General features: G+C 39.2%; 1 protein-coding gene across 14 annotated transcripts in view; it reads left to right on the plus strand.

Annotated features, from left to right (window-relative positions):
- The window catches only part of nrxn2b (neurexin 2b), a 795,015-nt gene that overhangs the window by 429,033 nt on the left and 350,288 nt on the right, over positions 1 to 15,694 (plus strand). For all 14 annotated transcript variants that reach the window (XM_074624795.1, XM_074624794.1, XM_074624809.1 and 11 more), the window contains one exon: positions 8,845 to 9,018. In XM_074624795.1, coding sequence (XP_074480896.1) covers positions 8,845 to 9,018 — 174 coding nt within the window. The remainder of the gene's footprint in view (positions 1 to 8,844; positions 9,019 to 15,694) is intronic.

The following is a 15,694-nucleotide window of genomic DNA, read 5'->3' on the forward strand; positions in this document are numbered from 1 at the left end:
AAACTGTAGCATGCTTTATGCTCTGTTTTTCTTCTAGAAGTGATGAATTCAGGTATTTTTATTCCCTTTAGTGCAAACATACATCCCTATAGCGAAATTATGGGTTCGTCTCAGCTTGTATAATTTTATTACAGCAGACAACGCAGTGCTGTAAATGACTATAGAGCTGCTACGAGACTTATGATATACTGTAAAGCATGCCATCACTGGGTTTATTAACAGCATGTGCAGCAGGTTAAACACTGCACTGAATCGATGGAGATGGACGAATCGGATAATAATGCTGTTCTTGATTACCAGATGATTTCTGATTATGCAATCTGCAGTCAATTGGGTTTTATTGAAAGGAGTATATGTTGCAATCAGTTATGTACGGAAGCCCGGAGAGGCAAGTGAGAAAAAAAAACTTTTTTTAAGTGTAAGTGTGTCACTGTGGTAACGCAGTGTGTTCAGACGTTACGTCTTCTCAACGGTTGGTTTTGAGTTCTAGCTGTACTGAAATGAAAGACACACGCCTTTACTTTCCTGTAATTTATATATATCATATTATTAATATTGGTACTCATGTTCATAAAAGAACACATGAAAGAAAATATATGTATCTTTCAGGACCTTCGTCTCGCTCAGTTTTCCAAGTTTTTTTCTTGTAAATTTATGACTTTATAATCTTCCAAATTTGTGAGTTTTCTGTTTTAAATTTGCCACTTTAATCTCAGAGTATATCCATATTTTTTTTATTTTTTCTCTCATAAATGTATGACTTTAAACTCGGAAATGCTGAGTATTTTTTTTACCCCTCTCCCCTGACTCCGTTATTATTATTAGTTGTAGGATAGCAGTGTTTTTTAAATTTAATTTAATTTATTTTTTGCCTACAATGGCCCTCATATGCTGTCGTATAAATGAGAATTACAAAAACACACTTTTTTTTCACCTTTTCACCAAAACTTTTTTTTTTTTAACCTGTTTTCACAGATGGAAAAAAAACAAAACTTAAAAGAGTTATCCTGGCAAAACTTTTTTTTTCATCTGTTTCACAGATAAAATAAATAAATAAGGAAAAAGGAAAGATTGTCTTGGCAATAAAACTGTTTGTAAGTCATGCACATGTGAGATAAAACAATTTAGATCAAATTTAGAAAATGAATCACCAATTTTTTTTTTCTCACTTGCCTCCCTGAGCTTCCGTAGTTAGTGACAATGCATAACAAGATGCCCTATTATATGAAATTACTGAATGAGGTTGAGGTGTCCGGTGTGTATATCTGTGTTTTCCAACCCGTTTCTCTACGTAAAACGTTGCACGCTGATTAAGAAAAAAACTTGAACGGAGCTATGTTTTAGATGTTTGTCTATACAATTTTGATTTACCATTGATACATCCACTAATAACCTATTATGAATCATACCGTAAATGCTCAGCACACGGTCGTTGTCAAAATTGTATAGTTATTGCTTATGAACAGTTGTCAGGCAGCTGCAGTAATATCTGCTATTGAAGTATTAGTCAGACAGACTACATTGCTTGTTGCTGAAGAAACAATAATTTCTAATCAATAGCGAGTTAGAACTATTTCTTTCTCTCTTGTTCTCCCCTGTTGTTAAACAACATCCTGCAATGCTAAAACAGTAATTAGTACATGACGAACACAGACATTAGAAGCTTCTTTTCATGCTTAAGTTATAACTGCGTAAAACAAGTCAATTTGTGCTTGTCTAAACATTCTCTGTGTTGTTGCTTAGTTTGTGATACGAGTACATTTTACCTCATTGTAACCGTTAAATGCTACATTCTCACTCCTTGTTTCCAATTACTCTGTTTACAGATGTGTCTCCTGCACTTAAGCTGCCTACGTTGAAAGAGAGAGACTTTAAAAATGTATTACACCACCTGTGGTTACAATAGAACTGAGAGAGAGAATGAGAGCGTGCACCTGTTAGCGGAAAAACGTGTCACTACAGTATGAAATAATTACAGGTTTAGTTGCCTTTAGTGGTTTTTTTTTCCTTTCAAAACGTCTCCTGCTATACCATTTGCTTTCAGACACACAACCAAAACACTGAGACACAGTGTAATTATACAACTTATGATTCAGCATCAGCAATTAACGCACGATCAGCGCCAACATTTATTCTCTACGCCAATCGTCTTGTTGTGGCGTCTTTGCGGATGGGAGTTTCTCTGTAATTAGCAATCACACAAATCCCTGCGTCTTCCTGCTGGCTGCTGTTGTCTCGGCCCTGCCTATAAAAAGCCGCAACTGCCTAACAGTCGTTCATTTGTGCGTGTGTGTTTGCGTGTGTTCTTGTGTTTCTCATCAGCAATCATTCAATCTTTGTCAATTAGAGGCAGCGTGATGGCGAAGCAACACAGGCAACAGAGGAGCGGAGAGAGTGAGGACTCGAGAGGGAGGCAGGGATTGTTAATAGAGCATTTAATGAAAGTTAATGGTCGGCTTTGTGTTCGCCAGGGAGTTGGCAAGAGGGAGTTGATCATTGTTTAGAGATGAGACCGGGCGTCGTGCATTCAAGGCCCGTTCTCGTGATCAAACTTCTCTTAATGATGGATATAAATAATGTATATCACAGATGTGGAGGAATACTGAAATACAGCCACTTCACTGGGGAGCCAATTACAGGCCAGGATGAAATACAGGTCTACAGGTACCGGCCGCATAGAATGCATAACTTAACGCCGCTATTGGATTTAAACTAGGGCTGTCCATCGCTTAAAATATTTAATCAGATTATTGTACATGATTAATTGTGATGTTTTATCTTTTCAAAATGTACCTTAAAGGGAGATTTGTCAAGTATTTAATACTCTTATCAACATGGGAGTGGGCAAATATGCTGCTTTATGGAAATGTATGTATATATTTATTATTGTAAATCAATTAACAACACAAAACAATGACACATATTGTCCAGAAACCCTCACAGGTACTGCATTTAGTATAAAAAATATGCTCAAATCATAACATGGCAAACTGCAGCCCAACAGGCAACAACAGCTGTCAGTGTGTCAGTGTGCTGACTTGACTATGACTTGCCCCAAACTGAATGTGATTATCATAAAGTGGGCATGTCTGTAAAGGGGAGACTCGTGGGTACCCATAGAACCCATTTACATTCACATATCTGGAGGTCAGAGGTCAAGGGACCCCTTTGAAAATGGCCGTGTCAGTTTTTCCTCGCCAAAATTTAGCGTAAGTTTGGAGCGTTATTTAACCTCCTTCATGACAAACTAGTATGACATGGCTGGTAACGATGGATTCCTTAGGTTTTCTAGTTTCATATGATACCAGTATCTTCACTCTAGCTTTAGGACTGAGCCCACTACAACCTCTGAAAGATTGATGCGTATATGCGTTAAAGTAAAATTTGTTGCGTTTAAACAAACTGGCGTTATCACTTTAACTTTGACAGCTTTAATTTCAACATAATCTCCTAAAAGCTTCTCCATGATGGAAACATCCTAAACTCTGTTATCTTTTCCACAGAAGCTGAAGCACTTTAAACGTGACGTTGTTGGGATGTTGAGATGGATGTCATGGGTCTTACACCCATTCCCCCATGCAGATAACTCGATTATAATGAAAACAGTGAGATTGGAGCTCTGAAGGTGTTACTCTTGTCTGGTAGTAGACAGTGCTTCTGACCACATAATATATATAACACAGCCAAGGGATTTGTCCATTGCTCCTCTAAGAAAGTAAACTTTAAGAAAATGACTATTGTTTTTTCAGTCAGTGCTCCTATTTGCTAGAAATCAAAGAACAAGGCGTCTTGGGTCCTAAGGTCATCCACCCATCTCTCAGATGACTCACAGATCAAATTTGCGGATCAGTAAACCTGGATATATGAGGTTTCCACACCGTATGAAACCAGAGATATATATATATGTATTTCACTTTAAACCCTCTGAAAACCCTGATTGTCCAGTGCAAATGTTGAATCAGTGCGCTCCTCCAGATTGGGCTGTCAGAGGCTCTCCAGGGCCCCATATCATAGCATCCCAGCTCCTCCCACCGGCCCCCGAGAGGTCATTATGGTAACCATAGAGATGTGGAGGTGGTGGTCTCTGGCGATGTCTGGGAGGCTGTAATTGGTCCCGTCTTGTCGATCGCTCTGAGCATCTTCAGCAGCGCAGGCATCCATCACTGCTGGGACTCCGGAGCCAGACCAGGACACCGTCTCTGTCTGGGAGGAAAATGGTTACTCATCGTTCTAACCTGCCCACTCCAGCACAGCTCCGAAAACTGTGAGCTAAAGAACATACTGGAGATCAAGTTGTTTAAATGGCAAAAAACACATGCTGTAGCACATTCAAATTAGGTGTGCCACGGTGAGGAAATGTTCCCACCAGTTAATAAACTCGTGACGACACCGGTGTTACCGATTACACCGGACATTTTACAAGAAAAGATCAATATCTGTAGAGCACTTACTTTGATCTTTAACATTGGGCGGCTGTGTGTCTGGCCTCTCCGGTCCGTCCTCCGCACAGTCGAACCACGCGTGGTTACCTATTAGCATTGGGTTTAAATCCAAAATATTGTCAAATAGGTGCTTTTGCTTTTCGCTTTTACGCCAAATCCTCCACCATCGTCTTGTCGGTCAACTCTCTCTCGTCCTGTGATAACTGTGTGGAAACTGACATCTGCTACTCTGTGCTGAGACTATATTGAGCAGACATTTTCACTTTCATTTTATAATCGTAGCGTCCACTGTCTGACTATGTATTGATAGCAAGCTTAGTATTAGAGTAGAGTGGTAGAATTATTTTTATTTGGTCAACTTGGGCGCTGATATGCAAGAATGAACTAAATGGATTTTATTTCTATAAAACAAAGCAAAATAACTGTGGGGTCAGTGGGCAAGTACTGTAATCGGTTTATACCTGAACGTCGTATTTGACTAAATCTATTTAAAAAAGGCAGGCATTTTAAAACCTAAACATCCTCAAGTGTAGGTTTATGGTTAATATTGGATCACATTTTAAATTGGAGTCAATGAAATTAAATTGAATCTAGTTTTGGAGTAAAAACTGAACTGATGTTCTGAAGAGTGGCTTAAATGTAATATTTCCTGATTTTAAACTAGGTTTAAAGTTTGGTGCAACATGATTAAATCAGGTTAAAACAATAAATGTTTGTTGGAGCCACCCAGCCTATGTGGAAAAAATGAGGAGTGTTTTCTGTCAACAAATATAAAAATGGTAAATGTACAAAAAGAGCTTTTTTTTTTTTTTTTTTTTAAAGAAAGGAAAAGAAAATATATAATACAAAATATATAGAAATATAAATAATACATACAAAGTTTGCATTGGGTCAATGAGCTGGATTAAATCTTGCATGTAACGTCACTCGAATCACTGTTTGGTATGACAGTGACTATGTTTACATGCACTCAAATATTCCCTAATATTTTTGCCCTCATTCCAAAAAAAGACAATATTCCTACTAAGCTGTTTACATGGCTAATGAAAATGATAAAAATTCCACTCAAATCCCCTTTTCCCTAGAGCCGTGCGTACTCTGATTAATGCAAGCGTTGGCGGACTTGTTGGACCGAGCAAACAAAACCTCCAACTTTCATTCATTCAACCACCTTCTTCCGACCACAAACGTGGGCTTTTCTTTTGGGCATGCATCTCTGCAAACTGTCGGCTAGTTGGTTTGTGAACAACGCACACAGTTGGCCATAAACAGGCAAGAGATCATGTGGCGCTAACTGCCTTAAAGACCCCAATTGAGATGCATGTTCTGAATGTGCCGTATACACGTCCAAAGAATGCTCCTAAAACCTGAATAACATCGGCATATCCCACACGTCTTAAACAGAAAATGCTCCATTCAGAATAAGGACTTAATTCAGAATATCCAAACAGAATACTCTGTTTACATAACCCATATCAGAAGTCATTGTGAATTCCTCACATGCTAGCTTGGCTGCTAGCAGCTTTTAGATGTGAGGAGCTGTGATATACCCAGTAAACATCTCTAGCGACACTGCAGCTGCGTCACATTTAAATGCAAGGTGGATGAGCTGTAATGTATGCTGCGGAAAAAAAAAAACTGCTCATGGCCCAAAATGAACAAGGAAGTCAAAACTTTACCCAAAGAAATCTGTAATTCAAATGAAAGTACTGAACACAATGAGAGCCCAGTTTCTCTGAGTGGGTGCGTGCATGCATATTTATTCATCTGCTGTAGTCTTAACTCCACTGAAGGAAAACAAAACTTGCATGACTAATTTTTGTACAGTACATCTGGCACAGGCTTCTCTTGTCTACCCCAGCTATGTGGAATCTCAAAGACGCTGTTGATTCCTGCAGGAAATGTTTGTTCTTTGCAGATTAACTCCATACCGATAATTTCATATTTGCTAAATGGTTCTTTACAGCCGCGATTTCAGGACATCACTCAGCCGGACAGCTAATGAATTTGTTGTATTGATTGTAATGCCCCGGAGCCCCAGCTGGGAAATATGAAGTGTCAAGTGCTCATTAATTCCAGAGAGAAGTTGGCAAACATCATTGACTCATTCCATTACACAAAGTCCACATATAATTGACCTCGTGGCTCATTGCTTCTCAGAGTGCTAAAGTTGAAAGTTCTGATTTTCAGCTGTGCAAATGTAATTTTTGTTTTCCCGGTGCTCCTATCATTATAGCAGGATCTGTCCCCCTGTATGAGAGGCTTTTGCTGGATGTTCACTTTATGCCTACGTAAAGATAATGTAGGAGTTTTGATGCCTAAAGCATTTGTGTTTATTCAAATGCACCTACATCAAAGGCCTCTTTGTGTGTTTTTCATAATTTCACTTGGCATTTTCCTCACAACTCCACAGAACAGAGGGCTGAGAGAAGAAAGGAGACAGAAAGTAATTTGGCTTAAGAGTGGATGGGTATTTCCTTTTAAGTTGTAATGTAAAGAGACCTTAATTGTGTTTGAGCGCCGAGATATCGCCCAACTCAGCTTTATCGTGGGGCTGAGGATTCGCAAATGCTGCTTCCTTCATGAGAAAGTGCTGCTGTGTACAGTATGTTCTTGTACGGAAGCACTGAGAGGCAAGCAAGAGATTTTTTTTTTCTTTTTTCTGGTGATCCATCCAAGTCTGATCCAAAGTATTTTCTCACCTGTGTTTATGACTTAAAAACAGGTGGATTTCTTTTTACCTGATAATCTTTCTAAGTTCCTTTTTTGTCTTTGAAACAGTCTGAAAACAAGTGAAAAAAAAAAACATTTTAGGCAAGTAAGTTACTTTTTTTTGCCCTCAAACGATGTGACAAAACACAATACAAACTAATGTTACAGTAAACTAACGTTACAGTAAACTAATGTTACAGTAAACTAACATTACAGTAAACTAATGTTACAGTAAACTAACATTACAGTAAACTAATGTTACAGTAAACTAACATTACAGTAAACTAATGTTACAGTAAACTAACGTTACGGTAAACTAACGTTACAGTAAATTAACGTTAGCTAGACAGTCGACTTAACCGGGGTTGTATCTGTTTTCACACACAGGCAAAAAAAAAAATAACTTAGAAAAATCTGCCTATTTGGGTTTTTTTTTCACTTGTTTTCAAGTAGGAAAAAAAGTCACTTTCTACCTGTTTCACAGACCAAAAAAAGAAAGAAAAAAAGAAATATTATCCTGGTTAATTAATTAATTAATTCATAAATAAAAAATAGAATAATAATAATATAATATAAAATATAATAATTATAAAAATAATTAAAAATCAGACTTAGAAAATGGATCACCAGAAAAAAAAATTCTGAAAAGAGAAGCATAAAAAAGTAACTTAGAAAAATCTCACTTTTTTTTCTACTTGTTTCACAGACAAAAAAAAGGAACTTAGAAAGATTATCCTGTCAAAAATTACGTTCCATCTTTTCTTAGGTCACAAACACAGCAGAGAAAATAAATTAGATCAGACTTAAAAAACGCATCACCTGGCGCCTGGGTTAGCTCATTTGATAGAGCGGGCGTCCATGTATCAAGGCTTGGTCCTGACCGCGGCGGCCCGGGTTCGAATCCGGCCTGTGGCCCTTTCCGCATCCACTCTCTCTCTCCCCCCTTTCCAAGACTCTATCCACTGTCCTGTCAATAAAAATGGAAAATGCCCCCAAAAAAATGAATTTAAAAAAAAAAAAAAACGCATCACCGAAAAAAAAAAGAAAAAAAAATCTAGCTTGCCTTTCAGGACTTCCGTAATATGGACATGCTCAGGGAATAAAATCTTTCTAAGCATCAAATGTAAAGCATCAGGCGCCGTTTCCGATGCTTCTTGCTTGGTACTGTAAAATCTTTTCATGACAACTGTCTTTAAATCATATGACCATCAAAACGTGTCCTTAGCGCCTCTGCAGTGACAGGCATTTTGTCAGAGGACGTCTCTCAGGAGCATGCCTCCTAACATTCACTCTACTTGGCTTTAAACTGTCAGTGTGAGGTTGCTTTTCTCCCCTTGCTGTTGGGGTCCCACATGGTTGAAATATGTATAGACTGACCAGCCTTGTGATTTACAGTATGTCACCTGCCTGCATCAACAACGAAAGGATGAGTTATACTTTACAGTGAAGGGAGGTGGAATATATTAAGAAATAAAAAACATACTAGTATCTTTTTTTCTGCTTTCTTACCCTGACATTTAGATTTGTGTTTGTTTTGATGTTGAATCATTATCCTACTACAGTATTGAGTTGTTTTATCTCAGCCTCCCTAACATCGATATGTATATTAATGTCATCGTTGTTCGAAATTTCATCTTGGAAAAATCTAAAATCCTTCTCACCCATGGTTTCTATGTTTGTGTTTTTGCAGGGGAGCTGTACATCGGTGGCGTGACAAAGAACATGTACAGCAATCTGCCCAAGCTGATAGCATCCCGGGACGGGTACCAGGGCTGCCTGGCATCCGTGGACCTGAACGGGAGACTCCCCGACCTGATCGCAGATGCTCTCCACAGGGTGGGTCAGGTGGAACGAGGCTGCGATGGTGAGTCCGTCATAAACAGACTTTAATACTGATAGTAATAGTCAAAGCTACTATATGTGTAACACTACTTGTTTTAGCTATGTTTAGGGATGCACCGATCCAACCTTTTCAGTCCCGATACTGATAGCGATACCTGGGCTTTTGGTATCGGCCAATACCGAGTATTGATCCGATACCAGTGTTTAATTAATAAGCTTGTGTGGAATTGACTAGAATTTATGTGTAAGGCAACATCAGGCCTGACTTAAACATTGCTTTTCTAATTTTGTAAAACAGAATGTGACGAATTAGTACATAGATATAAATTGACTGAGTTAATATTTATAATTAAATTAATAAATTGTACATCAGCAACTTGGCAAAAAATCTTCAAAATTAACACAATTTGTATTTATTATAAAATTATTAAATTGTACACCAACAACTTGGTAAAATATTGTCAAAATTAACAGAATTTGTATTAATTATTAAAATAATAATTGTATTATTTTATATATATATATATATATATTATATATTATATTTTTTTTAAATCTTTAGCAACTATAACAAAATCTTCAAAATAAAATAAAATAAATTTTTAGTTTAGCAACAATTTGGTAAAAAATTAGACATGAATTATAATTCCAGTTGCATAATGTTAATTCTATATAAACATAAAATTGAACTCAATAAATCGGCCTAATAGTCATTGATACCTGATCCAGCTATGTGAGTCAGTATCGGCCTGATATCCGATCTGGTATCGGTGCATCCCTAGCTATGTTCTCATGATTACTAATGACATCCACTTCCAAAAATAAGCATAAATAGCAATCATCTCTCCTGTGAATCAACAGGGGAAATCAAATAACATTGATTTCAAGTGTTTGTGTCATCATCCAGTGTGTACTCCAGTGTTCTCGCTGTTAGTGACAATTTCCCACAGAGAATGCCAACTTTCAGACAATTTCACATCAAGGATAGCTCAGTTTGAGAAGCTGACAGATAATTATAAAGGAAACAAGCCAGGAGTGGGATCGGAATCTGTTTTGGTACAATTTTAATTAATTTGTCATTTAGAGACGGAGATGAAAACAGCTTCTAGTGTGTGACTGCTAAATGTTTCAGACTCTGATAATAATGTTAATTTTTACTTAGAAAGGTCAAACCATTCTTTTCAAGTGATTTTAACCACAGTCACAGACGAGGTTTGAGATTGCTCTTAAAATCTGTGTGCTGGATTTCTCTAACTTCTATTTATGTCCATCGCTCACTTTATGCTCCTCTGGGAAGCAAAACAGTTTAATAAATAAACACGTTAGTAAGGAAATTATTATAATAGTAGATTATGGTTAATATGATAAATACATTAAAGGGACTATTTGTACGATTCAGAAATGCTGCTTAACAGCGACACCTGTGGCCTTGAAATCAACGAAAGTCAGCGTCGAGCTCGCGCTTGCTCGCTCTACATAGACATGAACGAGCATCGCTCAAAACAGTGAGGCGACACACGTCAGCTAAAAGCACAATATCACTCTATATTTCAGCTGCTTGGCAGTAATGTTAGCTGACCAGACCAAGGTCTCTCCGTGAATCACTGCTGATCCTAGTGTTGGCTTTTCCTGCTCAGCGCAGGCTTCAGCAGCGGGGCTCCTCAACGAGTTACGTTATCGCCTCCCGACCGCAACCGAAGACACCGGCACCCGGTCGGTAACGAGACGACAACGTAACTCGTTGAGGAGCCCCGTCACTTCACAAGACATGGAAAACCTCTGTTGGTCTGGAGGAGCTGCAGCATTTATTTCTGCACAAACATCCGCTGTACATTCACTAGATATTCTCAGAGCTAAACTAACTCTCCTGCAGTGTGGAGTGAGCGCGCGTTCACGTCTAGAGGTGGAGCGAGACAGCGAGGACGCGCGTGCTGTCTGAGTGAAGGAGAGCAGGCAGCGGAGACGAGGCTCCGGCCACACGCGAGCGCGCATATGCGAACGCGCATGTGTCCCGACCCGCTACATTTATACGCTTAGAAAGTTACAAACAGTCCCTTTAAATAAATGACAATAGAATAGAAATAATTCTTTTACTTTTGTACGACTTTTTAGGGCGGACGTTTTACCAGCGTCCGGTAGTCGCTTTCAGTCCAAAATGGCGTAAGCGTAGCTCTGCTGCTGGGCACTGATGTTACAGTGGAACATTTGACTTTCACTTCTTATCAATATACGTTGTTTGATACAAAAGGACGTTCTTACACACCACCCTCCTTACTTCTCTTTAAATAGCCACTCCACCATTTTTTCTGTTTTTATTAACACCCATAAACGCATGGCCTGATTACACACATGACTGCCACACATCAGTGCGGTGCATTTCCCTGCGGCTGTAGTTCCCTGATTTACACCAGTAACCCCGCCCAAATTCTCCCAGCTCTGGGCAGTCTTTACAATCTAAGCCCCTGTCCTCTGTATATCCTCTCTATTGCCCCATAAAACATGCATGTGGGAGGTACCTCTCTCCTCTAATGTTATAGTCAGTGTGGCTAATCTCAGCACTCCACCCTCATTGGCTTTTTACCTCATCAATCTTGCATCGGTTGTGTTTTTACTTCTGCTGTGCGCGGTCCGCGCGCCATCGTGTCTCGAGCTGCATGGCTCCTGCGTCGGGTAGTTAATCCTGAGTATAACAGTGGATTTTGGCTGTAGCATTTCCCCCTTTTCCACACAACCCACCCCTTTACACCCCCCCGCCACCACGTCTCAATGGCGTGCTGAGTGTCGGAGAGCACAGACTTGATTTCCCTGAGGGCCGCGCTGGCCGACTCGATGCAGCACTGATCCAGCTTTTTTATTTTTTTCCCCCCTCGATCCCGAACGCTGCTACTTCTGCCAACCCGCCTTATTACCTGCCTACAGTACAATTACTTCGCTCCAAACACTGTTTAAAGCCGCATTAAGCTATCATATTGACTCCCCCAGGCGCCCAACATGGATGCTAATATTAGTTGATGATTGGAGGTGCCAGGGAGCCGGGCAGTTGTAATTGACCAGTTTTGGAAGAGTGAACCTTTTGACAAATAATAGTATGCCAAGACCTGAGGCTGTTGCAAATCCATGTATTCCCCTGTTGATATTAAAGGAATACATCAAAACCACTTTTGACTACTCATCTAATCCACTATTATCAAATTCAGGCTATTATTTCTCACCATGCACCGGCCAACGCTGTCATCAAATCAGTTAAAATACAACTTTTATATTTAACCGTTTTGATTGATCTCCTCTAACAACAACAGGTCAGATCCAATCACTGATCTCCTGGTTTACTAAAGCAAAAGCAGAAGTAATGGAGATGAAAATGAGCCTGTCTGGCTAAATCTGGCACATTTACATTATGGCTCATGGTTAATTAAAGTGCATTGCCCCTTTTTAAATGAAATAAACATAACCATAAAGTAGGTCTGTCAAAATTAAAGCAATAATAACACGTTAACGCAAATTTGTTTCAATGCTTCTAACTTCTTTAACACATTAATGCAATCGATCTTTCGGAGGTTGTAGCTGGCTCCCTACTCTACATCATATTAATCTAGAAAACATAAGGAATCCAAATTTTGGCGAGGTATAACTGTCATGACCATTTTCAAAGGGGTCCCTTGACCTCTGACCTCAAGATATGTGAATGAAAATGGGTTCTATGGGTACCCACGAGTCTCCCCTTTACAGACATGCCCACTTTATGATAATCACATGCAGTTTGGGGCAAGTCATAGTCAAGTCAGCACACTGACACACTGACAGCTGTTGTTGCCTGTTGGGCTGCAGTTTGCCATGTTATGATTTGAGCATATTGTTTTATGCTAAATGCAGTACCTGTGAGGGTTTCTGGACAATATTTGTCATTGTTTTGTGTCGTTAATTGATTTCCAATAATAAATATATACATATATTTGCATAAAGCAGCATATTTGCCCACTCCCATGTTGATTAGAGTATTAAATACTTGACAAATCTCCCTTTAAGGTGCATTTTGAACAGTTAAAAAACGTCATAAATTTGCAACTAATCATGCGACAATCATGCGATTAATGGTGATTAGGTATTTTAATAAATTGACAGCCCTACCATAAACATAAGATGATTTTTCCTAAAATGCAGTGTTGTCCTGGTTACTTATGGATTACTGCCAAAGTCCTGACCGACTTGGTTCGGAGGTCACTGTTAGTTTGTGGACCGGGGATGCAGAGCGGTCAGAGGTGGCTGCTGGTCCACTCTCAGATGACCTAAGGCCAAACAAAGAGCACAACACTGAGCTTGTTCTCGTTGCTCTCTGCTGACTCAGCGGAACACAACAACAGAGAACCAGACAGGGAGAAGGAAAGGAGACTGAGACTGAGTTGAAATGCAGGTACATGAACAGTGTTGCTGAGTCACTGTAGCTCGAGAGGGGAGGAACAAGTAAACAAGGACAAAACGTGTGATAAATAAGACATATTGGCATTAGTTTGTAGAAACATGAATATTTGTAGAAGTAGAAGCAACAGTAGGAGAGTTTAAATATATTTTTACAACCCGTTCTCACTCCCAGCTCGTCAAATACCGCCGCTTAATCAGTGCCCCTCACAGTCTGATACCATCCACGTCATTATTAGATGGTCAGAGCAACTGACAGAGCGAGAAAGTCCGCTTACGGAGGAGGTCGAGTGGATGGTTTGGTCAAACTAATACAAACTTTCACTCAGGAGACCGCTTTTCATGTCCCGTGTGAAACTAAGTCAACACTGACTTATTACTTACGTACTTAACTAATATACTGTATGTTAGTCATATAACAAACATACTTCTTTTTACTTAATAAAATACTTATTTTACCCCAAACCCTAAACCTAACCAAGTAGTTGTGTTGTCTAAACCTAACCAAGTAAACCTAAAAACTAAGTAAACCTACGTTGGAAGTTTATTTTGAAAAGACAAGACAGGTATATATGTAATGAGTGAAAACTGTACATTTCCTGTGAACATGATAGTTTATTTTGAAAATACAATGTATGCATGTAATGAATGGAAACTCTACGTTTCCTATGAACATGAAAGTTTACTTTGAAAGGTCACTGCATGCATGTAATGAGCGGAAACTGTATGTTTCCTGTGAACATGGAAGTTTATTTTGAAAAGTCAATATGTATGTAACAAGTGGAAACTGTATGTTTCCTGTGAACATGAAAGTTTATTTTGAAAAGACGTCCAAAAACTGACACTAGTTGGTTAAATAGGCGTCATAGTTTGAAGCGTAGGGCTACTGACCAAGCTTCAGTATTTGATGAGTTAAGAGTGAGAACGTGTTGCTTTTTAAGTTTCATAAAAGATAAAAACTTTGAACACCAGTAAAGAAAACGTTAGCCTCCTTGGAACATTTATTCCATCATGAACCGAGAGCTCACCCAGATCCACAGTTGAGCACTCTGGTCTTCTCAACACTGCTCGTATGTGAGCAGATGTTTCAGTAGTAACCCAGCTGTTAGTTGTAGATGCAGGTGACAGCAGCGAGGGAGTGGAGATGTGTGTGTTCACTTTGGGGTTGTTCCAGTGACGTTAGGCTTATTGGCTCCTATATCGAGCCGGATTCCCCTGAACATTTGGAGCAAACACAACAGATGGAGTTTTATGCTCCGACAAACCCAAGGCACCTAATAACAGGTTCTCAGGCAGCCATACGAAGGTAGTGTTTGGCCGATCAATAGTTGAAGGAGGAGTGAGGAAGTGATTACAAGACTCGGTTATTAATTATGACAATATGCTTAATTAGCTCCTCAAGGGACCTTTTTATAAGCCAGTAATTAATGGGGCAATTAGTGCGGTTAGGAACTACTAACAGAACAAGCTGATAGAAAGGAGATGATATTGAATTCAAGTGGACCTTTTTGGCGCTGGAAGTAAAAGCCTACAGAGATCGTTGATATATGTATTCTTTATTTTTACGCGGGAGTTGACGGGGGGGTTGCTCTTAATTGGGCCATTTGTAAATGGCACAGTGAGATGTCTGTTTATCTATGCAGAAACAAATTAGTCTTGCACTGAACCATGCTTCTTTGGAAATGTGTTTAATTGAGATTTTAATGAGAATCCCCGGCAACCACCAACACGACAGCCACCACGCATACTTATTCTTAAGACTTTAAGACTTGATGTGCATCCTAATCTTACATCTATCATTCAGCTTTTTCCTCCCATCTACTTCTTAGAACAATTATTTGAAATCAAGTTTTTGTTGGGAGGAAAACTAATGAAGATCTTGTCTGTGTTCATTTCCATCAGTTGTATTAGCTAATTCAGACTAGAAGCAACAAACACTTGGTGAATCATTTCCCATATCATGGCAGTGCATGATGCCTGTTGGGTCAGTAGTATGTAGAATCTAAAGTGGAAATATGAGTTTTCATGAATAAGTGGCTGGAATTCCCCAGAGAAATTACAGCGGTGGAGTTTGTAATTGACAATTTAAATGTCTTGCACTATTCATGACGGTGGGAGAGAACAACAGGAGACAGCATCCACCAAAACACACACACACACACACACATCACACACAGATATTATGGAGATGCTAAACAGGAACTGACTCCACCACCACTACTAATTTCCAATGCAAATGTGCCCCGAGTCTGGCAATTACACACCAGGTTTCAACCTTGAAT

Source organism: Sebastes fasciatus, chromosome 22, assembly GCF_043250625.1.
Source record: "Sebastes fasciatus isolate fSebFas1 chromosome 22, fSebFas1.pri, whole genome shotgun sequence".
NCBI lineage: Eukaryota > Metazoa > Chordata > Actinopteri > Perciformes > Sebastidae > Sebastes > Sebastes fasciatus.